The sequence below is a fragment of the Carassius carassius genome, chromosome 31, assembly GCF_963082965.1.
Source record: "Carassius carassius chromosome 31, fCarCar2.1, whole genome shotgun sequence".
NCBI classification, from domain to species: domain Eukaryota; kingdom Metazoa; phylum Chordata; class Actinopteri; order Cypriniformes; family Cyprinidae; genus Carassius; species Carassius carassius.
The window spans coordinates 13033241-13059730 of record NC_081785.1 but is presented as its reverse complement, the minus strand read 5'-3'; the positions used below and the strand labels follow the sequence as shown (position 1 = coordinate 13059730).

The following is a 26490-nucleotide window of genomic DNA, read 5'->3' as shown; positions in this document are numbered from 1 at the left end:
TGGTTTAACTGCTGAGACAAAAACTGCCAGTTGACCTGACTAACAGTTTTGCTAAAAACAAAGGCATGACCTCTGACCTGTCCTCCTTTCAACACCCTTTCAACAGCCTTTACATCTATCGATATCTTACACAGACATATATATATATATATATATATATATATATATATATAACTTTTTTATGTGTATGTCATTATTTATGTCATATTCCATTTAAAGCTTTAATTTTTTTTAAGTGATTACCATAAATTCTTATATACTGCATGACCAAATCTTTTGACAACCAAAGACCACACGTACACTTGATGCTTGATTTTTATAAACCTGGTAGTAATAGGCTGAACACATTAATTTTGGGGTGTCCACTGTCCACATAATTTTTGCCATTCATGTGGTATTATACCACTCTAAAGAGAAAGAAAAAATATTAACTTGAAGACTTCAGTCTGATCATAAAGTTCAATTCTCTGCAGATAGTGAAGTCAAGTAAAAAGAGAAAAAAGCAAGTTTAAACTACTAATATAAAGAGTAAGAGTTTTGTTTATTTATTCACACTTCAGCTTACTATTGCATGTACCTATGATGTATTCAAATGACAAGATAGACTGGCTATAACAACTGGAAAACAAGTTTCTGGTAAGGATTCCATATCAAGAAAAACAAGAGAAGAGATACCTCAAGGGTCTTTTTTTTCCAGAAAACAGAGAATGATCCAACAATACCTTATGCTTAGAAAATATGCCCTCTCCGCCTTCACAGAAGATTAGGAAAAGAAAGACTTCCAAATTAAACAAAATTTTATAAAGTGTTTAACATGGCTAAGAAATATTAATACAAATTAATATTATATTAATAATAAGTAATATTAATGAAAAATGGTAGCACAAAATATGTGCATAGACTTTGGGAGGAGTACCAAAAGAATAAACCGACAAGATTTGGACAATCAGATGAATTGCAGAAGCATACTGCTGACCTAACCTCAGTTGTAGCAGGATATTTTATACTCCTGATTACCTTTATCTTCAATGCTCAAAACTGACCATGGTGAAAACCGACCATCAGTGGACTGAGCAAATCTCTTACAGTAAAAAAAGTTACAATTTGCAAGAATTGCATTCATACTAACAAAATGGCAAATATCATGATGAGAATACAAAATAAACCTGAACATTAAATCAAAGCTACAGAGTCCAGACAAAACAAACAAACAAAAAAACTTGTAGCTTGGACTCCTCTTCAATGCATCCTATAAATGTATTCATTTATGATGTAAATTTTTCACATATATTCAGCAAAATGCTTTTCTACCTGACAAGTTTACGGACACCAAGTGGTTATTGTGAGCCTGAGGTGGCATTGTACTGAATACTATGGATATCGTTTGGGTTTTATCCGATACCGGTGCCATTTCGATACTTTTAAAACGGTGCTTAAACGGTGCCTGAACCGATACTTCAAAAAAAAAAAAAATGGCCATAAAAAAAACTATGGATAACATTAAAGAACATTAAAAATATTTAAAATAAATCCATAGCTTTCACACACTCCTTGGATGCTCTCTTTTTCCAAACTTCCCTTACTTTAAGGCTTATAAATGTATTTCCTTTTCTGGGTCATTGTTTAATACTCTGATATTTAGTTAAAATGAGAGCTGTCTGTCACTGTCTTTAATCAGTTCTGTGCATGACTGTATGGTCATTCTAAAGTAGCAACTATGTTGTTTGTAAAGTACAGTACAGTGCAAAAGACTTAGGCACATTAGTATTTTCACCCCCCAAAAAAGGTTTTATGCCATTAATTTATATATTTTGCTGTTGTGTGTCAGTAAGAAATATCAGTTTACTTTCCAAACATTCATTTTGCCATTAATTTGAATAATAATCTAGTGAGATTTTTGAATTCACATGGAGATCTGATCTCACCATCATCGAATCTGTCTGTGATTACATGAAGAATCAGATAAAACTGAGACAAACTAAATCCAGAAGAACAGTATCAACCTCTTCAAGACATTTTAAGAAACCTGCCTCCAAAGCTACAGTACTGTGAGAAGTTTTAGGCACTTGTGTAAATATACTGTAGGATAGGTAAGGATGCTTTCAAAAATATTGTCAATTAACAATCAATTAACTTATATTAACTAAATTGAATTAATATTTGGTATGACCAACCTTTGCATTTGAAACAGCTTTTGTCCAGGTACACTTGCAAATAGTTTTTTGGGTAGCTTTGCAGGAAGGTTTCTTCAAGCGTCTTGGAGATTTAACCACAGTTCTTCTGGATTTAGTTTGTTTTAGTTTCATCCATTTCTTAATTTAATCACAGACAGATTCGATGATGGTGAGATCAGATCTCTGTGTGGAGCACCGGCTGTTGTCAGACTGCTTGTGCTTTCAAAAATCTCACTAGATTATTATTAAAATTAATGGCAAAAGCAATGTTTGGAAATGTATACTGTTATTTTCTACTGACACACTACAGATTGAAGAGCGTGCTGAAAGACGGAGAGGAGACAGGTCTGCCACCGTTTTCATATGAAATTTAAGGGGATTGACTCGAGGCGTTAGCAAATTTGTGTACAGTTTATGGAGCTAGATGCTATAGCCCCGCTAAAAAAGACTAGCTACTCCCATTCTTCTTGTGTACATTTCAGAGAACCAGGACAAATATTTAAATCGATCTCTCAGACATTTAACAGGCACCGAAATCTGCGTTCTGATTCGGTTCGGTGCATACCGGTTCCATTGGTACCATGGCACCGAGTTTCAGTACTCAATCCTACTGAATACTGAATGTGCAATTGCATGAGACATTTCAGTAAGTTGTACTGTAGGCTATCTTATAATATACCTTTTGGTGCCCATTCATGTTTATTTTGTACTAAAGTAGTAAAGAGATAGATACAATGAGGTGCCAAAGGTTAAATGAATGTATAAAAACATTTAGAGGTTAAATACATTTATTAATTTATCTTCTTTTTTTTTTCAAATAAAGTTAGGATGGCTATGCTTGTCCAGTCTGTGAATGGAATCTACATCTTTATATTGTCAAAAAGTAAAAAGTAAGTACTCACCATGGGGTGTTTACGGCTTCTTGGTTGAAGTTGCTGAGCACTAACAGGCTCATGTGCAATAGCCCTCTCTCGTGAAGGAGTCTTCTTGTTCCGTCGTCCCAGATCATGGACCATTGGTGCTGCATTGTTGATTCTACGCATGTATACTTCGACTGGGCTGGGTTTATTTCCACATTTAGCAACAGTGCTGGAGTTTGAGGGAGTGTCCAACACTGCAGTTGCCCTGTATGCTCTCCAGGTGGTTGCAGACTCACCCTCATCCTCTGAGCCATCTTGTCTTAGTGCTTGAGCAGATTCATCCCCAGAAGCTGTCCCACGGCTCCTCCAAGTGCTCCTGACAGTGACGTTTCTCATTTCTGGCAAAATGTCATCATATGAGTGGTGGTTGTGGTGGATTTTCCAGTTGGTTTGGATGGTGCTGCTACTGCTGCTCTCAAACCCAGACTCAATGTCATTGTTCAAGTCTGAAGTTTCTGAAGACTGGAGGCTGAAACTGCTTTGAGATAGGAGGGCTGCCTCCACGGGAGCAGTCTCAAGGTAACCGTGAGGTTCAGAAAAGTCAGCATCAGTCTCACCTTGACGTAGAGTGATCTCACTCTTAGGGATGGATATTTCATAAGGTATAGAGATGCTACCTCTGTGCTCACTACTGGGACTGATCACAATATTACTTGTGGAAGTGTGTCTTTCCTTAAAAGGGGGCTCGCTTGATAAACTACTGCTCCGACTGCTTGTTCGAGAGGAGCAGGGGTCATTGGGATAGAAGGTGATACTGCTGGTCATCTTGCTAGTCAATTCTGGCTTTGTGGATATCTTGGGTTTCCCGCTAGTGGTCAAATGCTCAGGGATTCCCCCTGACATCACTTCCTTTCTGTCAGTCTCAACAATGGCTTGCTTGATGACAGCTTTTGACTGGAGGGCTTCACGAGGGCTGCATACCCTGCGGACTTCAATACCTGAGGTAGTATGCTTAGTTTCCTGGGTATCCCCTTCCACTGTAAGAGGCCTGTGTTGCTCCTCACTGAAACGGCCCTTTGAGGAACTATCGGAGTAAGATTCTTGCAGCTGTGAGTATCTAGTGTACTTTGACGATTTTCTACCACTTCTACTTGACATCAGGGGGTCATTTTGCTCACCAGGCAATCGCATGGAACCAATATATTCCATTTCCGAGGCTGAGGAGTGACCATCAGAACCATGATCACTCTGAACAGATTGAGATACATGGGATCTGTAAGCAGTATAGGATCCATTGGCCTTGGAGAGACTCAACATTGCAGAAGCATCCTGATCTAAACTCTCAGGTTCGGTTAGTCCTTTCTCAGGTGAAACAATGATAGCAGCACTGACTGAATTTATGAGTGACCCATCACAGTTGTTTGATTTACTATCGCTTCCAGGGTACTTGAACAACTTCTCTGTTCGACTCTTATTGTGATCACTGTCATTTTGCTTGACCGGTGGCTTACAAGACTTTTGGTCATTAGCAGCTGGAGGATAGCGACTAAGGACTGAAACTTTCTTGCTTTCATTGAGAGCACTTGATAAGACACTTCCAATTTTTTCATCTTTCTTTCCATCTTTTGTCCCATTATCAGAATTAGTCTTTATACCTTTCCTAACATTATGTGCTGGACTAAGAGTCCTTCGTACAGTCTTTGGGGAGCTTTCTGTAGAGTGACAAAGGTCTTTGTTCCGCTGCTTAGTTTCTCGCCTCTGCTGAGGAGATGCCTCTCTGCTTTTGTACTTTGAGGTGACTGGTTCAGAAGCAGCAGGACTCCTGTTTAGTAATTTAGGTTTCTCCTGTCTGAAGCTTCGCACATGGATCTCTTCATTTTCTGCCTTGCCATTCTCCAGGACCGTTGTAGTGCTGGTAACTGCAGAGTTTCCATTACTACTGTTGCAACCATTGAGCTGCATTTTCATCTGCTCAACCTGTTCATGGAGGGCTTGACTGTGGTTCCTCTCCTGCTGGTACTTTTCTATCAGTTCAGCATTCTTGGATTCCATGTTCTTCAAGTCCTCCTCCACTAACTCCATCTGCTTCAAACGATACTTCAATCTTTCCACTTCCTGGCTGAGGTCTTTAACCTTATTATCTTCTTGCCCCTCAAAGCAATTTTTCTCGTTCTCTGACTTATTTCTTAAATCTAGGTCATCTGGATGCTTCAAGTAGTCAAAACTCTTCTTCCTGGCCAGTTTGGATGTAAGGCCAGCTGAGAACTCATCCTCAATTCGAAGATCTCTAGAATCAATCCGACTGTGGTCTGCTGGGCCTAGTTTGTTTTCCTGACGTTCAAGTTTCTCAGTCAGCTTGTGAATGATTTTCTCATCCTCTCTCTGCCTTTCCAGAAGTCTTTTGCGTTCAGTCACAAACGTCTGAGTGAGACTCTTTAGCTTCTCCATCTCTCCAGTAAGGGATTTTTCTGCCCTGTCTAGTCGAGCTTCAGAGGTATCCACTTCCTTGACACGGGCCTTCAAGGCATCAAGCTCTGATGCAAGCTTTTTGGTCAGGTTTTTCTCCTCATTAAGACTAAGGCACAACTGCGTACAGTCTGACTTGCTTTTACCAAATGCCTCTTCAAGCTTCTCAAGTTCAGTCATTCTGCGCTGAAGACGCTCGATCTCTACTTTAAGATCCTTGGTCATTGTCTCTTCCTGATCTAATTTCTCCCTAACCTCACGACAAAGATCCTCCGCTTTCCTGACCTCTTCATCTTTGCCTTCAATTTTGAGCAATCTTTTCCGCAATGCCTCCACATCGGTGAGCATTGAGGAATTACTCCCTTCAGCCTGAATGATTTTGTCCTGAATGTCAAGAAGTTCATCTTCAGCTTTCTGTAGTTTGCCTCTGGCCTCTTCAAGCTCATCCAGACGTCTTGCTAAACTCTGCAACTTGTGTCTCAGATGGCGATTTGTTGTGTCTGTCATTTTTTCTTTCTGATGCTAATCCACTGTGAGGTCTTTATGATTGTTTGATGGAGGGGTACACATTTGTCTGGTGTTGTTTTCTAAATGGTTCTGGGAACTTAAGATGAAATCAAAAAGGATAGGTCCCTATGTTTTCCTCCTACCATCAGGTGGAGGTTTTGAATACTTTTTATTCCTTGACTCTGCTATCAATGGTGATCCAAGTGAGTTTTGATCACCTGTAAGACAAAAAGAAAAGAACAGAAAACTTGAGTGCCTCTTATAAAACAAAAACAAGAAATGTCAGTAATTGCCAAGATGTTCCAAATTTTACAGTTAAACTATGGTTTGCGTAACCACATCAACCAAACTTGAATGCATACTACATCTGTGCATGATTTTACATTCATAAACCTCCAGTTTTAACCTTCAACTTAACCAATTTTTGTGATTATTAAAAATGTCAAAACACACATTAATAAGCCAATGGAAAGATTAGGCCACTAAGATAAGGAAGAACCTGGAAGGGGGAAGAGGATGACAAAGGAGAAGGGACATGCACTGCTTTGCTGGCCCTCATCAAAACATATGATAACTGCGGCATTGATTTCTTACTGAACTTTTGCTGACAGCAGCATGACTCTCTGATATTGCCCTCTATCCATGTGCCTGTCTCTATGGCAACATTCATAGAGACAGCCACCCCAATCATGCCCTAAAGATGCTAAACAAGATTTAGAATGTTTAACATGCCAACGACCGTTCTGACCATAGCAACGCACACTATAAGTAGCCTACCGGACAGTGCTACTCAAATTAAAAATAAAAACTGTTTAGCCATTTTTGTATTATAAATTTGATGCTGTGAGCTACTACCTCTTACTAATTTACTGCTTTACCAATTAAAATCTCACGTATATTCAAAATGACTCATTAATTCTAATGCAAAATGTCTTAATAGCAGTTGTCTGTTAGTTGTCAGTTGTTTGGTAAAACCCCAAACCTTCACAGTAACACCAGGTCAAGAGGTAATAACATTTTATACAACTTTATCTAAAGTGAGTTTCAATATGACCGTTCGACTGGCAGGCCCACCAAGATGGAGACGGGCCCAAATGAATGAGCTGCTGTGTGTGGATTGCAATAATTCTGTTATAATCCCATAATTTTATGGTGTGCGAGGTACAGGCACAGGCAGCAGTATCCCGGGGTTTGGACAGGAAACGAGTCATCCAGTAAATGTACCAGCCAAGCAGGAAGGATATCCAGCACATCTAAGACAGATTTCCATGACACATGACATTCATAACCACTCTGGCAAGATCCCTCAGTGAAGGGGCTTCTAAGGTCAGGATAACACACATAATGATTCACAAGCACACAAAAGCAAACTACAGGCGCATGGACTGGTTTCAAACTGCCCATCAAGATTTAAATCCCTATCCAGTCCATAACAAATTTGAAATTTATTGTTACAATTTTTTTAATACAGTTATTAGGAGTGTGCCACAACAGTAATTCATTCTCATTATAAATAAACGCAGTGGTCTACACAAGGATCCATGCAGTGAGGGTTAACACATTTAGGCATGCATAGTATGGGTTAAGTTTATGACTTAACCTTTGGCCCCATTTTTAACTATGTAATGAAAATTTAATCTAAAATCATGTAATGATTACTATGTAATGAAAATAAAAAAAAAATCAATAGTGGTGACGTGCGAGTGAGGGGCGGCTATCACAGAAATCCTAGCAAAACTTGTGACTAACAGAAGTCAGAATAAAAGTAAGATGAATTGTGAAATATAAATTGTAAGACAATCAAACAAAGTTTTATAAAGAATTTATGAGAATGTGAAATGTGATAAGACACTCGCTCCCCTTAAAAATGGTGCAAATGCACAAACATGATTTCACCTAATCAGGCAAACATGAAGAAAAATCATACTGAGAAAACCTATAAGAACTTATAGTGGATCAACATCTGGGCTAAAATTTTGCTATATATAAATTTTTTTAACCAGAGATTAAGGTGCAAACAATGAGCATAAAATGAAATGTCTCATCATGTAATGTCTTTAGACCTCAATCTAGAATACATGAGAAGACATTTTGCATTGACAAGTAAAAGTTCTCAAATTTCTAAAGGCAACTATAGTTGTGAGAAAGAAATGAAAAAGACCCTTAAGAAAAAACAGCACAGAAACTAAAGGCATGATAAAGTACCTGAATGCAAAGGAAATACTTCTTTCTCTTACTTAGCTTCTAGTCTCATGCACATACTTTCTCTTTCTTCCTCAAGATCACCACACATGCAAGCATGCACCATATCATTAGTCCTAGCCACGCAAAGCGATCTGTTGGCCTCCTAAACATTCTGTTCCCCCGGAGGAAAGGGGGGAAAAGACTTTCCTCTGCACTTGACATCAGTTTGGTTGGCCAGCCTGAAGCTCTTTATTCTTTATAAACATCCCTTAATAATCCCTCAATGCCAGAAATAATGCCAATCACAAGCAACAAGACACAGAAGGAGTGCACGTTTTATAAACAACGCTTGCAGATGAAAAATGATTTGTGATCCCTACAAGGTGAGGTTTAAAGCCACACTGCCCCAACTGAGACAAATGTCAAAATACAAGAGAAAAAAATAAAAAATAAATAAATTTTAAAAATAAAATGTTGGTCTATTGTGAAAAAAAAAAAAAACATCATTCTACTTTCAAAAGGAATAAATTCATTTGTATTCTGTATGTGGGCAGAAACCACTCACAATAGTGAAATGGTTTATAGTCACATGAATTTCTTCACAAATTGACTACATTATATAAAAGGAGACCATATGTGACCACATATGATCATATGTGGACCGTGTGTATCTTCACTTTCACTGAAAGTCAGTGCATCACATCAACTTTTCTAAACATCAGATCGCTAACCATCATTTCCGCTCTTGACACATTAAATGGCAAATTTCTCTGCTACACATCAGTTTTATGCATTAACAATGGCGATCCTGTAGTGACTGAATGCTTTGTCAATATTGTACAGTTAAAAGTAATGCCAAGACAATATCCTGAATTGAAAAGTAATGCCAAGACTGCACACTGAATTGAAAAGAGAAAGAGAGAGACAGAGAGCAAGAAGAGAGATGATGATGAGTGTGTGTTTGGCCTCCTCTGAACTTGTGCAGTTCTGGCAGAAACTGACAAACCACAAAATAGTGGCAACCTGAATCTTGAAGCAGCAATTTTTTAAATTTTTCCATGAAAGCAAAAACCAGCCTATAATGTTCAGTTTGTTGTTTCCTGTGCAGTCATGTCATTTTCTTCTCCCTCTCTTCACCGCATTTATGGAGAAATGGAAAAGTAAGGAGAGGAAGCCTGATGCTTTAATGGAGCTTTACTTCTAAACTGCTAAGCCAACAGCAGGGCTACAAAAAGACACAGGTGAGAAAAGAACAGTCTAGTGTGTTTAACATAAAGGCATGTTAAATTCAGATTTGTTTGGTCTTTCACAAAAGTGAAATAAATGTTACATTTAAAAAAAAAAAAAAAACAAGACTCCTTTAAGTACCATAAGAATGATGCCAAAATACCAATATGTGGTGTTCATCTTCAGTCTAAATAAGAAAAAGATTGCCCAATTTTACTGAATATAAACACAGTCGGTTCAAAAAGTATCAGGACATTTAAGACGCACTTAAAATGATCTGAATGTTATTGCTTTAGATAATACATATCAAACTGAGTGGCAAACAAGTGATTCTACAGCTTTTCTCAGAACTAACTGTTCTGTATTTTACCATTTTATATCCAACAAGCGTGCAGTAAAAGTAAGATATTTGTGTGTGGGTGTGCAAGATATGCTCTCTACCCATATATGTATGCACACACTGTATAAAGACAGTGTAGATGTAAACATGTTACAATGGTAGACATTGTAAACAGAATGTGTTCACAGTCATGAATATGTGACTAGTGACTAATGATATTAACGTCTTGTATTTTATATTTAAAATAAACAGAACAATTGCAACATAAAGGGAAAAAAGTGTGGATATGGTTAGAAAGCATGAAGCTGGGGGTGTCAGAATGCCAGTCTATCATAGTGATGTCCGATTCGTGAACGAATCATTCAATTTAACTGGTTCTTCTCAGTGAACCGGTTGAACCAGTTCACCAAATCGAACTGAATCATTTGAAACGGTTCGCGTCTCCAATAAGCATTAATCCACAAATTACTCAAGATGTTAACATTTTTAGCGTGACTAACGTGAATGACGTCATTACGTCGAGCGTAAAAGAACCGGTGAACCGGTTTTTCAACCGGTTTATTGAATTGAACTTCAATCAGAACCGGTTCGCGGAAAAGAATCGAACTTCCCATCACTAGTCTATCAGTCAAAGCCAAAGCAAGATGCAACCCACAGCAACTCTTTATGACAATGACATCTCAGACCGTCTGACTGCAGATGAATGAGTGAAATAATGAGTGTGTGAGGCACTAGAACAGGCCTCACTGGTTCATCCCTACCTCCATCTCCTGGACAACGGGTCCAGATAGACTGAACAACAAACATTTTTATTTACATCAGTATTTTGAGGTTTATACCTCCTGAGTCACAGCAAGCAAACACATTAGTCAATTTTGATTTAGAAAAGAGACAAATCCATCCCAGCAGTCTTTGACCCCCCGCAGATACAAACAAAGCAAAATCCCAGAACCGATTTCAGCACAACAAAGACACTTAAACAGGAAAGACTCAAGAGAGCGAGAGAGAGAGAGAGAGAGAGAGAGAGAGAGAGCGAGAGTGATCAGCTACATATGTTTGTTATAAACTCAGGTACTTGAGCAGAATTTGTGCTGTTATTTGAGTTTCTGTGGAGATTTCGAGTGAAGTCTAGACTCACTCACTGTGTGTATGTTTGCAATTGTCTTGATTAAGTGTGCATTTCTGAGAATACCCGTTTAGGTCCCTATAAAGCAGGGATAAAAAAATTCACTGGCGTTTCTGAAACGCTGCATGCTGTGTCAGTGTATTTCAAGATGCTAAGCTAGCCTCTAAAGCATTTGTCCTTGTGATCAGCAGATTGAGCACAGCAGACACATTACTGAAAACCATGCATAATTGCAGTTTACAATAATCCAAAGGGCTACAAAACTGTCTATATATTACGTACTACAGCTGTAAGAGAAGGTCTGCCTGTTACAAAAAAAAAAAAAAAACATTATCACATCAGAGAGATTAATTCTTTCTCATTATTAGTTTTGGCAGTGTGAACAGGAAAGGAAAGGAACTGAATGAAACAATGTCTGTTATGGAATTATATTCCGGACTTTTGTATTTGTATTTTTTGCAAATTGTATTTGCAATTGCGTTTTCAATTTGTGGACGCATAAAATGTGACAATCCAAACGCAAATGCAAATCGCGCATTACCGTTTGCATTTTCGTTTAAGCGAACGCACAGTGTCTGCCAAATTTAAAATGGAAATGCAAAGTCCGTTTGCAATTGTGTTTCCCATATCTTACGAGCTATGAGCCTGTCATATTTAAATAGCAATATTAATTACCACATTTTTCTTTTCACTTTCTCTGCACTGTGCATGTAAACTGCCAAAACTCAAATGGAATCGCAATTCCTTTTGCATTTGAATTTCCAACATCTACACGGAAACCTGTCAATCAAGTGACGGGGTGGGGCCATTTTATTGGGCGTGTTTGCATTGGGAAGTGACGTCACTCACAGTCGACGGTAATAAACGAGGCAACTGATATAATATTTAGTTTCATCTGTAATGACTGTATATATACACGTTTCCCTGAACTAAGTACATTTCTGCTGCTCTAATTAAGTTTAAATGAAAAATGAAAGGAGGCAGTGGTATTTCATATCCTTTTTTGTTTTATTGTAAATATACAGTGTGGAAAATTGCAGTAGTCAAGACGAGCTGACTGAAGTTATCAAGTACGCTGCTGTTTGCAGAATTACCGGACCTGCGTCCTCACAGACATCACACTCCCGAGTCGAATGCACAAAGTCTGAACTACTGAGGATGCACGTCCGAAATCAGCGTTTTTTGTATTGAGAAATGCGCGCAGACCTACGTCACCAGTCTATTTGCCTAATCTTCCCGGTGTTACGGTTTAACTGGTTACCAACTTCCTGGTTCAGGTCTCTGCTGCAGATGTGCTGGAACGACGGCAGCAGACTCTGCGATTCTGAAAGCACAAACTGACACGATATTAAGTGCGATATATAAACGCAGTCTTGCTCATTGCATGATTCAGATATTCTTGTAAAGATTACAAGTTATAAGTATGATCGCCCGTTTCGTGGCTGAAGTAGGATAAATAAAACAATAAAGTACGTCTGTGTTAGTGCGGGTTTCGAACATGCGCTAAAAGACGGCGCGCCATGCCGCGAGACTAGAGTCACTTACCACCGATCTACCGATCTACACCGAATCAGCTTCAGATCTCTGGATTCAAGACAGGACTCTCGGCGGCACATCGTGCAGCTGCTGGATAAAGGAAATGTGACCTGTGTTTACCTATTATGAAAATAAACCATAGCAGACCACTGACTACATTTTATGGTTCATGATGTTAAAGAACATTTCATAACGTCTCAGACAACTGTACATTTGTGGCTACTGTGGTGTAATTATAAACACTATCGATAACTCATATTTACCATAGTAAAACATAGTACATTTTACTATGATCGAAGATACAAAAATTCTTCCAGAACAGACTTGTATATGTGCATTCCCAGAAGAGATGAGAAATGGATTTGTGTTCAGCTCCACAAAAAGAACATAAAGTGTCAATATCAGGAAACATCTTTTTTTAAGTAAAGCTTCACAGGATAGAAAGGATGAAATAATTTTTAAGACACATCATTAACCTTATTGGTTATTAAGTATTTAGATGACAAAGTCCACACTAATTAATTAATTATTATTTATTACCGTCGACTGTGAGTGACGTCACTTCCCAATGCAAACACGCCCAATAAAATGGCCCCACCCCGTCACTTGATTGACAGGTTTCCGTGTAGACGTTGGAAATTCAAATGCAAAAGGAATTGCGATTCCATTTGAGTTTTGGCAGTTTACATGCACAGTGCAGAGAGAGTGAAAAGGCAAATGTGTTAATTAATATTGCTATTTAAATATGTCAGGCTCATAGCTCGTAAGATATGGGAAAAACAATTGCAAACGGACTTTGCATTTCCATTTTAAATTTGGCAGACACTGTGCGTTCGCTTAAACGAAAATGCAAACGGTAATGCTCAATTTGCATTTGCGTTTGGATTATGTCACATTTTATGCGTCCACATTTCAAATACAATTTGCAATTCCTTTTGAATAATGTCCGGAATATCATTCCATAGTCTGTTATATCATTAACTAGTGGTTTTCAGATGGTATGTCATGACCTAAAAATGGACCAGTTCTGGGAAAAATGCTAATAATTAAAAGCAACTAACCACATGCATAGTTTTTAAATAGTAAAATAACAGGCTTTTGTTGTTAATATCAAAAACTGTGCTTCCCATGAAACATTAATCCCATGTGCATTTCATTATGCTTAGCACACAAGTGTAACAATGATGTAAGGTTTAAAGGTTGGGCTGTGATAAAGCAGGGAATTACATAAAGTTTCCATGCTAATCTTATCACTAAAGTCACAAAACAATAATATATATATATAATATATATATAATAATATATATATAACTCCACAATATTATGGTTTTTACTGTATTTTTGATCAAATAAATGCAGGTTAGGTGAGCATAAGAGACTTCTGAAAAGTATAGTAAATGTGAACTCGTGTCCACTTCACATTTCCTGATTCCACTCTGGATGACACAGAACTCAATTGTCTGCTCTGTTTAGGTGACCTGCTTTTGCTGCCTTTGGATTAGCCTACAGCACAGTGGGATATAATATAGCAGAACTGCCTAAATAAGACCACAGCTATTACCTTAAAAATCTAGATTTCATCCGGGTTCTGAGTTTTAATCTATGAGCTTCACTAATATTTATTAACCCCAAAAGACTAAAGACTCATGTCAGTTATCGCTGCCTCAAATGCCACAGAGAAGCACATGGACAAAGTACAGACTCAAAGAACACAACCTAGCAACAAAAGTTTTGTGCCACGCATACAAGCACTTGGGAAGTATCAGATTGTTTTGAACAAGATACAAGAAAATGTCATGCCAACAATGCAAAACAACATAATCCTGAGCATTCCTGAGCCAAAGGTCAAAGGTTACTGTCCACAGAGAAACAGAGAGAAAGACTGTAGATGGTGACGTGTTTGTTTGTTATGTGTGTGTTTATGGATCTACAGTACTAATAAATGAATCATCCTTACTGACACTCAGAAAAGGATGCATCTAGTAAATTGTGTTTGCATTTCAATCTTTTACTTTGATATCCAGATAACCACAGGTTCATGGCTAATGTAATCTGTTACAATGCTCACAATGTGTGTAAGTTTGCAAGGAGGAAACGGTTTATTAGTTTGTATACGGTCCCAGAGTCCATCTAAAGCCTTTGTGAGTGACTTCCTTTAAACCCGGCGCCACTGTTCCTTCCCTTTACATGAAGCTATGAAGTATTGAGTTCAAGCTTTGGTGTGTCTCACTCATTTTCATTGTTACACACATTTCAATATTTCCTCTTCTCTTCCTTTCGGACACACCAAAAAAATCAGTTGATCACCTTACTTATCATCAGTCATCTCAATCTGCTGTGGCACAAATGTCAACTGACTCAACGTCCATGACTTTAATTAGGATGATACAATTAAAACTATATCATCAATACTGTCAGTTATGCAAACAAAAAATAATATGTCCATGGGAGTGGGTTTGCTTAGCAATACATTTAGGAGAATTTTGTCTCCAGAAGTTTGACAAAACCATTCAAACGTGTCTGTAAAGTCAAGGCTGCATTTATTCGATAAAAACAATAAAATAATTAAATATTTTAAAATGTAACCGTTTTTACTAACATACTAATATTTTTTCTAGGTTTTTTTTTCTTTTTTTTATATATCATTATAACATCATACATTTAATTACTTCTGATTGATATACATATACTTTTATACTTTTATTTAGGAAGCACTAAATCAGTATAAGTATATAATATAAGTATATAATTAAGTTTATAATAAAAGCCAGCATGCTTAGCCTTTCCTGCCCAACTGAGGAGGACCGCGGCTCTCCTTTGATTATTCCAAACTTTGAAGCTCTGCTTGCCGATGGCATTGGACATCATCATCATGCAAAGAGAGATGTGCAACCCAATTTCGACATTTCGAAACGTCTGAGAAAGATTTAACGATGACAAAAGCTTGTACAAGCTCTGCTGATTCATTCACAGTCACCGGTTTCTGAGTGCATGAATGCAGCAAACTGTATCAGCTAATTTTGACCGTTTAATAATCAATTAAACGGTTAAAAAAGTCATTTATTTATTTTCAGTAAATTATCAAAATATTTAAAAAGGTTTGCTGCTTGGTTAAAATATGCTACGTATATATATATATATAAATTTTAGAGAGAAAAAAAAGATCATTTCATTCAGAAATAGACAATGCAGACACAAAATGTTTACAAATATTAGGCTATAATAAACACTGTAAACATAGGCTATTTTTTATAATAATTTGGCATTCAAATACATCGCGAAAATGGAAACATTTGATTTTGTGTTGAATGAGACCCAACGTTGGTTTGAGTTTCATTTTAGCATAAATTAATTAGTTTTGGTTGGCGTTAATATGGCTATAGCTTCTTAATCATTAATTCATGTTCTTTTCTAAATACTGTTAATTGAAATGATTTGTTGTGGAGTGAGGGGAACTAAAATAGCCTAGCGGAGCTTCCCAAATTTACCGTAAGCAGAACAATTTTCATTTGCTATATTAACCTCGAAATAATTCTTAGAGTGAAATTTGGAGTACGACTTTCGGACGCAAATACAACGTTACTTATTATACAGTAACTATTATTCTATATTCTTTGCACTGTGACATTACTGACTAGGGATGTTAATTTCGGTTATTTTTCCTAACCAACAACCGTTAACCGACAAGATTATTTTAAATAATAATAACTGAAAGTACAAATGCTATATAATATATAACATTTTAGCATCCAGATACATCGGGAACATGGAAACATTTGGATTTGTGCCGAATGAGAGAGGTAGACATCAGCTTCACCTTAGATTAATTTGTTTTTGGATTGACGTTTTTATAGAATAAACTTTAGAGGATTTGCTTTGGAGAGAAACTAATAACTGTTTTTATAATGTTTATAAACATTTTACTTTAGACTAGTTAGCCTTCATTATTTTGGATGTAATAGGGCTAATAAAATGGGATGTGAGCCGTGACTTAAGTTTTTTTTTTTTCACTCTCAAAACGCAATCTTATACAAGTGTCTTTTTTTTTTCTTTTTTTTTTTTTTACAATGTCTAAAGTGTTGATAGTGTTTTTTTTTTTTTTTAAGTATCTTACATTTGGCCAAAATCTAGAGAAGATGATGCTGTATTGGCTGTGACTAAGTGTTAGATCTCTATTTTTTTCTTTTTGAGTAAAGAAAACACTATGCTTTATTATTATTGTATTATTATTATTATTATTAGGCAAATTATAGGCAAATAATATATTTTTAAAAAACAATAACGTTATTAACAGGTTTTTCTTCCACCCAAACCGGTTTCGGAACGGTAACAATATCAGAGGAACGCAAAACAGAAACGTTAAAATATCGATTCTGCTCAGAGTGAACCGATTTAATTTTTCTTTCGTTTTCAAGCCCTGGTATTAATTTCTTTCAAAAAATATTACTGACTTTTGAACGGTAGTGTATGCATGTATATAATTTTTGTAATATATTGTATTAAATTGAATAATGTATTTATAATTAGCTTTTATTTAAAAAATAAATTAAAAATATATGGCATGTCCTTATTTAGATGTAAGTGTAAGTTTGTGGATTTGGTAGTTTTGCTTTCCCTCATATTTACGTCAGTAAACAGTTTGTAGGATGCTGGCCAAGGTAAGCAGAGGTCTGCCAGACACACACAAACACGCAGACTCAGAGCACTTGTGCTAAGTCTTTTTTTACTCTTGCTGTTTCATGTTTTCATTTCCATAAGCATTGCAAAAACCACGCATAATTGAACCAGAAAAATAATTTATCCAAAGACTTTCATTACTATCTGTACACTAATGTGTCCATCTGGATAGTAACTAGAAGCCTAAAAGCAGATTATGTGGACATGCAGATATGAGCAAACCCAGCTTAGTGTGCCAGCAACATGTGAGCTGAAACATAAACCAACCTATCAGGAACAATACTAAGAATCACATTCTGAAACCAGTTTTAAAAACTACACAAGCTAAAATACACACTAACCGAAACTTTAAAGCAAAGTTAGAAACTCACAAAACCTACTGGAGCACAAACAATCATCACTTCCACATACTCAGCACCACCACACGATACATCCAAAGCTTGTTTTGCCTTCTTTCTCTTAGGCTTTACAGAAGCCCATTTCCTGGGAGTGATTAGAAGGAGGGAGCTCACGGTCTAAAGAATTTTCTCTCTTTGTTGTTGTTGTTTTGTCTGCGAGTGAAGGGAAGGAATGCCCGAATTAAACACATGGAATTCGGGACGCCCAAAGAGGTACGAGGTTCAAAAGATGGCATGAACAACAGTGTGTGTGCGTGAGAGAACGAAGGAGAGAGAAAAAAAAGAGTGCAAGAGAATTAAGGGGGGAGGGAAGAGTGAGTGGAGGGGTGAGAAAAGAAAAGAGAAGAAAAGAAAAAACTTGTAACATCTTTGGAATCTATTTTTTGTTGTCTACTGGCACATTAAGCTGGCAGCTGAATGTTTTCTATTCATGTTCGTATTTTCTAACAGACAGGAATGTTGAATAAAACGCCTGAGTCCGACCTGAACAACGTGTTCTCCAATGAGCTATTACACACACACACACATTCTGTGCAGCATGCAAAACACTCACACCCACCTCTCGAGGAATTAACCTGAGTGTGATTTCAAATGACAGGCCGCATTCACAACTGGATGAGCAATTACAGAAGACTGATGAAAGTGAAGAAACGCTTGGGTCAATGACATGCCGATTGGGGCATAAGGTCAAAAATGTCAGGGTAATACAACTCTCCTGTTATCATAATAATAATAATAATAAAAAGCCTAATCAGAATTATTATTAAAAAGTATTTTGATTATAATGAATAAGATGTGCACTCCCAAATATTCAAGTCGTAAGCAAAAACTTTTTTTTTTAAAGCAAATGAAACCAACAGGAATTCCGGGAGTACATTGCTAAGAATTTGGCACATGCTTTAATTTTTATTTTTTTCTCCAAATAAAACCATGAATAGATTTTGCACAAGTGTCAGAGAGGCTTATATAATCCATGTGAAGTGCCTGCTGTGGTGGGAGAGTGGATAAAATGAGAGAGAAAGAGAGATGCCAAGTGCAAATGGTAAATGTGAGATTTGACTTCATGTCCTTATAAGGCCTGAATCAAAAGCCTTTTCCCTCTAAATCCATCTGCTTGGCATGACCTACAAACACAATACCAGAAGCCCAAAATGATAAAAACAGCATCATTTACAGAGCATTCTCCAGAGCAAAAAAAAAAAGATAGAAAGAGAGAGAGAGAGAGTGGTGTGATTGTATCAAAGTGGGTGGGTGTTTAACATGCTTGACCTTTAGCACTGTTTTCTGTCTTGACTTTGGGGTACAAAACAGACGGAAAGCAAACAAAAATAAAAAAAATAATGGCTTGTATGTGTGGTATGCTTGTGCAAACCTCTCCGAACTGCATTCAATAACTGGGTGGACACACACTGAAAACAAGCACACACACCAGGGATGGAAATTAACTTTTTTGTCCACCTGCCACTGTGGCTGGTGGATTTCAAAATCTACCAGCCACTCAATGTTTTTACCAGCCACTTTCTTGTTTTTAACCGAATATGTGTAACAGCATGTGGAAATTAATACTACTACAAGATCTACAATACTTAAGCAGTTTATTTAATCTCAAGTCTCAATGAAATACTGACATTTTCTCTTTCAGTGATGCTCAAAAATGTTGCCTAGGTAGCTTACTAGGTTTTGAAACAGCCGACACTAGTTGAAGAAGCTCATTCTCTCAACTCCGTAGCCCAATCGGATTGATACACTTCACTAAACTTTTTTAATGCACAGAAACATTTTTATGACATTCTAAACCGTTTTCATACGCATTAATAATGTTGTATTTAATTCCAAAGGAAAGGATTCACCAGTATTTGTATGTGTAAGTGTATATATTTTTTTTTTTTGAGGTTGAGGGAACACGTGGGGAAAAGTCCCCTGTTCAACACTGTATCACTGAAAGAAATCTCGGCTCGCAAACTTTTACACTATCGACAAACAAACGCCCAGCGTTTTTAATACATCGTTTTATGCGTCTCGTCACGCCAGAGTTGTCAAACACGTGTAGCTATACAATGTTGTTTCTACATAACTTACAACCCTCTACGGACACCTTGGCAATTTAATCGCCATTGGCTAGTAATTATTTTAGTTTACTCTCCAGTCAGTCAAGCTTTATAATAATCAAGTATCATTTAAGAATTGAACTTTAGTAATTAGAAGTAAACTTGATAACCATGTTTGAATGCTTATTAGGCGTTTTAACTAAACATTTTAACTGGACTGGTGGTTGTGCTTTTTTGGTCATTCAGTGTTTTTGTAAAAAAAAAGGATTAATGAGCTGCTGGATTCATGAATATTAATTAGGTTTTGTGTGTTTGCTCGACTGATTTGCTGAAATCAAAACAGGGAAGATAATAGGTGAGCGCCAGCCAATGAGATTGCCGTACACGCATTAACTCCACCCACTACCGGAAAACCCGGCTGTTCTTAAAAGCTGAGGTCTTTCATAGGGAATGCCGTTATTTTGACAGGAAAATATATTAAATAATATTTTTTAAATGTAGCACGTAAATCCCCTCTCTCTCTATGTGAGAAAGCGACGGCGATTTGTGCTCCTTAACACTAGAGTTTATGGTACATTATACAGGTGCGCTGCGGATCCATTGAGGAAAAAAAAGCACAGATCGTCTGACGGAGAGTCAGATAGAGTTCGCCAGTGAAAATATCTGTGCTAAACTTAGCCTCCAACTAACACACTGGCGAGTAAAATCAGAGAATTTATTAGCCATTGGCTAATAGTTGACATCATTTAGTAGCCAGAAGGAAGATTTAGATGCTTATTATGCCGTTAAAAAACAATAAGATAAACACAAACTGTCCATATAATCTAAAATGTTGCAGAAAGCTGGAGTAGAAAGAACTTACCGGGGTTTGACAGAGACATGACAGTATGCGGAAACGTGTATGCGATAAATTCAACTCTTCACGCGATCTTGTATGTCATGAGCGCGTGATATAAAACGTACTGTAAATAACCAACAAATATATCACTCCGCCGGCGGCACTAACTTCAGCTGCAAACACTGTACTGGGAACAACGCTGCCATTTCGAGCCCGGCTTACACCACCTTTCTCCACGGAGCTGCTTCGGATGATATTACACTTTATTGCATGTTGTACACACACACACACACACACACACGAGGGATGGAAATTAATTTTTTGTCCACCGGCTGGGTGAAACAGTATACTATTTTTATTTACCCGCCATGGTTTGGCTGGTGGCGGGTGCTAATTTCCATCCCTGACACACACACAAACACACAAACACACAAACACACACACACACACATTTAAGGAGTAGGGTTGGGGAAAGTTACTTTTAAAAGTAATGCAATATTGTGTTACTCCATAAAAAAGCAACTAATTGCATTACTTGCTTCCTTTTCAAGGAAAGTAATGCATTATGTAATTTGTTGTTACCTGGGGTCCATTCTTTGTACCTCAAATCTGACAGATCCCAGATTTTTTAATCCTGATAACTCGGGCTAATTTGGTTCTTCAAACAAGATTGTGTGCATGACTGCAATAAAAGTATGAGATAATTATTCCTTCTTAAATAAATCTCTTAAATAAATCTCTCAAGTAAAACAGCTTGTGTCTATTATTATAGATATGAAACGTTTTAATTATTCTCAAAATGTATTAGTTTTAAAATAATTTTTCCTGGTTTAATAAGGTACACTACTAAGACATTAGCAGTGGTTGGGACAGACTTTCAGTAACATCTTCATTAAAAATGATACAATCTAATCCTGTTTATGTGAGATAAGCCTGCTCCGAGCAGGTTTGAGTTAACAGACTTGTTGCTATGACAGCTGCTCTGGGATGAGCTTCGAAGAACCTAACAATCCTGGATCATGTCAAATCGCCAACAATAAAATCCAGCCAACGGAGTAATCCACGTATGAAGAACAGGCCCCTGGGCTGGGCTTGGCTTGCTTAACAAATAACAAACAGCCTCAAAAGTTATATTTTTGAAAACTGTGAAGTCCCTTTCACAAGAAAAATGAAATTAATAAGCCTCAGCCTGAAGGAAGTGCCTCTGCACCTCGCTCCCAATTTCTCTCAGTGCGGAATAGGAGAAGTGTTAGTGAATAAATTGGAAAACAAAGTAACTTGCATTACTTGTTTGAAAAAGTAAAAGTAATCTGATTATGTGTAACTTGTGTTACGTGTAATGTGTTACTCCCAACACTGATTAGGAGAGCATATTCAGTGACAGGAATATGTGTAATAGAGTAAAATAAAATAAAAATTAGCAAAACAGCTTTCACAACAAAAGTTTGACAACTATATTGACATGGTAACACTGCCCAAAAACTACAGCCTGCAGATGAAGGGGATTCCTGTGCAGAAAACTGCCTCATTATCTTGTGAAGTTAGTGGACATTTGGAAATGGTCTGGGAATTCTGATATCCATCAGGTCTTGGGCTGCTTCTCTCTCCTAAAGAATTCTTGATTCTGTTTATCAATGTGTGTGTGTGTGTGTGCTTTGCAGGACAAAAGACAGAGACTTCTGCATAAGGCACTGATGCCTCAGCTGGAGGCCATGTCCATATCCTATTATAGGTGGGAATGAGTCAGGTCAAAGTCATGTTGACATAGTTTCAGGAGGCACGGCTGACAGACTGACAGCTTTGGGGCCGCGGGTAGAAACTGAAATAATAATCGTTAACTGACTGATTGCAACATTTATGGGAGACTGATGACTTCTCTATTTATCATATGACCAGAGTTTGACATGATGAGACAGAGCGAGTCTTATGTCTGTACAAAATAAAACAAACATTCTTAAGAACCACACATTCTTTTCATTCTTTAATCTCTCCATTAGAGAACAAGGACTGTCAAACTCCAAGATCGCATGCTAAATGTGTCATAAAAGTGGTCCAAACAAAACGTGTGCTATATTCCAATTCTTATAGTCGTACAACATCTTTTTATGAGGAACAGATTTAAATTTAAATCACTATTCAGATCTTTAATACATCAGCTTACACATATTCAGAAATAATTCAGTCTGTATCATCCAAAAATTGGACTGATCCAAGTTTTCAAGTTCAGCTCAATGATCCAACAGCTCACAGGAAGGGAAGGTTTTTAGGGAAATTTGTAGGGCTGGACCAGAATATTCGATATTCGAATATTCATTCGGTGGGTTGGCATAATATTAAAAAAAAAACTTTTTTTATTATTTTTAAACACCTGGCTCCCCCCGTGAAACGGTCTTCATTCGCACTTGAATATAGCTGTTTTTTTTTTACCTTTCGGGCCGAACGGTTCTAAGGACTGTCAGGTACGGTTACAGTTATATTTCCACATGAGCCTGGTACGGCGCGGCATGATTACAAACCGTTCTTGGCCTGGAATTCTCGTCACAGTTAGACAGCCATGCTTTTAGAGTGTGTGACGTCGCCACTTTGTTGCCTGTCTACCTGTTTCTCCATAGCTGGCTAAGCGGAAGCTCGCTATTTGATAACTGCGAAGTAAACAGCTACGCTACGTTCAATATAAAAAAGATAAAAATGTCTGAGACAGTTTGGTCTGTGAAGGAAACATTTGTGCTTATTGATATTATATCCGTCGTCGCCTTCTGTTTATTATATTTTCACGTCAAGTTTTTTCTTCTGTTATTGAACGAAGTAAATATCAGATAAAAAATGAAAATGCACGGAATGGAACCGTTCAAACCATTCGGGCCAAAAGTGGAAAAGCGGCTTATGAATCGCCCATGAGTGAACGTAATGAACGTCATGATTCAGTTCATCTGGAAGAGAAGACAAAAGTGCCGAAGACCTCAGATGTGTTGGAGCACCTTAAATTGAGTTGAAACAAGACAAAAGGCTGTGTGCCACATGTGATTTGAAACTGTCCTACCACAACATCACATCAAGTTGATGAAGTCAAATTACCTGAGTTCTGTAAGTAGTACGCCTATTGTATATAGTAGGTATAAAAAAACGAGCTGCTTTTATCCTTTATATTAATCAGTCATTTTAAACACAATAAAAACATGCACTTAATTTGCTTGGAAAATAGGTTCTAATACGGCAGTCATAAAAAAAATGTACAGTAGCCCAGCCTAAAAATAATATGTCTATATTATAAAGTATCGCTCTTAACAGACGGTTAAGACATATTATAAATGCAAACAGACAGACAGACACACAAAGATTCCTGTCTTTATTAGAGAGAAGAATATGATCATCACACAAAGCTATTGACTTCAGAAGACTTAGAATACATCACACAAGTCGTAATTCTATTTTATTCATTTATTTATTTTTTAAATCCTTTTGGAGTTTGACAGCCGCTGTCCTCATTCACATTCATTATATGAAAAAGATTGGTCTGAAAAATCTCCATTTGTGTTCTACGGAAGAATGCAAGTCATACGTGTTTGAAAAAGGGTAAGTAAATAAGCAATAGGAAATTATAAAAATTCCATTTCAATAAATTTAGATTTCAAGCTTCCATACTTCCTTTTCTGAATAACACATAATTGTCTACAGGTTTCTCTCTAATTAAGAGATATGAAATATATAAAAAAATCTAAAAGATATGAAACACACAAGATAATTATATGCCTTTTCGCTAAAGCATTACAAGCAGTTATTCTGACAGATTAACGACGTTCCACAGTTCTAAATGACATAATGCGGTAAGGAATTCAACTAACTGAACACAGGTATTTTTTGGTTATAAATATCAAGAAGCAACTAATGACAGGGAAGAGGACGTAGAACACTTTTAATCAGCTAGACAAGACAGACTTTGATTTAGCCACAGTGACGTCAGGCATAAAGGAAATTAATGAACTACTTTAAATGGATCGAGGGAACAGTCATAAAAAGGGATGAAGAGAAAATGATGAGTGTGTATGGGGGAGAGAAGGAAACTGATAAAGAATGAGTGCATAACAGAGGAAGAGGAATGTTGAAAATGAGATGCATCGTCATCCAGATGGTCAGACCATGAAGATTCACAAGTGTTTATGAGTCGGTGTGTATGCAGACGTGTATGCACACACAGCAAACCTCACTTAACACAAGCCAAAATCAACAACATCCCTCTTTTTGAATCATCAGCGGGGCCAAAAAAGCCCCTTAAACTATTCACAAACCAAACGCCTTGTCACAAGGGCCTAAACCACCACATTATCAGACAGGAGAAGGTCCGCTAACTCCATGCTGCTTTATACTTTCAGAGAGAATCAGAGGAAAAAAAGAAAAGAGGCCGAAGACCTGCAACATGTCAGCCTGTACATTCCTCTCTTTGAGAATATGTACATTTTCACTGAGAGAAAAAAGAAAAAAACAATCCAGCACAGAAGGCCCAGGAGATCGCATGTATGGAAAGAGAGAAACAGAAGAAGGAAAGAAAAATTATGGGCTTTGAGGCGTACATAAGCATCAGTCACCTCACCACCAAGAACCTCAAAGCAAACCAAATTAGAGCTTTTCTACTATACGAGAAATATGAAGATGGTAATAATATACAGTACATCTCTGAGCATATGATACTATCTATTTAGCATTTTTTTTTATTAAATAAAATGCATATACATTAACAATAAGTGATTATTTTAAATAAAATATAAAGATTAACATACATTTGAGAATGTTTTAGTATTCGGTTTATCTTTTGAAATCAAGAACTATATGTAAAACCTGATAGACAAAAGACTTGAAATATTTGAGAGGGTTGGATTATGAATATGATGATAGTTTTTCTCACGTATGGTGAATTCACACCTCTCAAGTTTTCCACCATTTCTGGTTTGAGCATGAATAAGGGGTCAGAACCAAGCCGATTCATTCTAAAGCCAAGGACCACTTTTTTTCTTCTGTGTTTGTGAAACTAAAGTATGAGAGGGACAACAAGCTCTTATTTTGGTGGCGAATACAAGCATAGGTGCCTCCAGCTCTGCTTACAATTAATCATGAAGTTAATAAGCTCTTAAATCAACGTGAACATGTTGCTTTATACATGTTAACAAATGCTGAAATACTTGACAAAAGTGCTGCTGACACTCAATCAGGCGAATCAAAACAAATCGGCTTAACATTGTGTGTCTAATGAGGTTTTTAATCAAAGAGCAACTGTTGGCAGATGGAAAGTTGGACGTGAGAAACAGGCATGGAGTTATTGTCCCACTCTTGGACTGAGAGTTGATGATAGATGATGACATAACAAGGCCTGACAGCAGTGCTGGAATCCAAACGCTGAGTAAAACACCGGCCAAGTTTCAGCTCTGATTTCTTTTTTATTCACCCATTGCTTTAATTTTCCTCTTTACATGTATATTCACATTCTTTCTCGCTCGGTCTCTTTGTTGTTAGACACATAGCTACTAAAGCATGTTTCACTGAATGTTCCCATGTGTTCCGCTTACGCGCTGCTTCCTGTCTCAGTGTGTCTGTACTGTACCCCCTTCCCCCTCAATCTATCCCACCAACCTCAGCACAGGATTTATGAAAGTCAGCTTCAGGATGTGCCTGCGCCGCCCTTATTTCTCCCTCTGTCACATACATCCAAACACTTTTTAACCTCTTTCTACCCATTTGATTTCTATCAATTCATCTAGTTTTGTCTGACATGTCTTTGCTGTAGAGAGACGAGCCTTTGCAAACCAGATATATGACAATGAAAGGCAAAACCTTCCAATGTTTTTTTTTATTATTATTTTTATTCAGTAAGAATACCTTAAATTAATCAAAAGTGGCAGTAAAAACACTTTGTATTCACCAAAATATTTATTACAAATTATAACAGTTTCCTCAAAAATATTAAGCAGCACAACTGTTTAGATAGAATAACAAAATAATAAATAATACAATGATTTTACAAAGAAACATTCTCAGCTGCCTAAAACTGTAAATAAAAGTAAAAGAGGCAGTAAGAGGTAAAGTCTAAAGTCTATATTCAGGATTTTGGTCCTGTAGA

At 37.1% G+C, this 26490-nt stretch overlaps 1 protein-coding gene across 2 annotated transcripts in view; it reads right to left on the bottom strand.

Moving 5' to 3' along the window:
- LOC132111584 (leucine zipper protein 1-like) overlaps positions 1-26490 on the bottom strand; it is a 49749-nt gene that overhangs the window by 6156 nt on the left and 17103 nt on the right. For both annotated transcript variants that reach the window (XM_059519015.1, XM_059519013.1), the window contains one exon: positions 3077-6225. In XM_059519015.1, coding sequence (XP_059374998.1) covers positions 3077-6007 — 2931 coding nt within the window. In that variant the 5' untranslated portion in view covers positions 6008-6225. The remainder of the gene's footprint in view (positions 1-3076; positions 6226-26490) is intronic.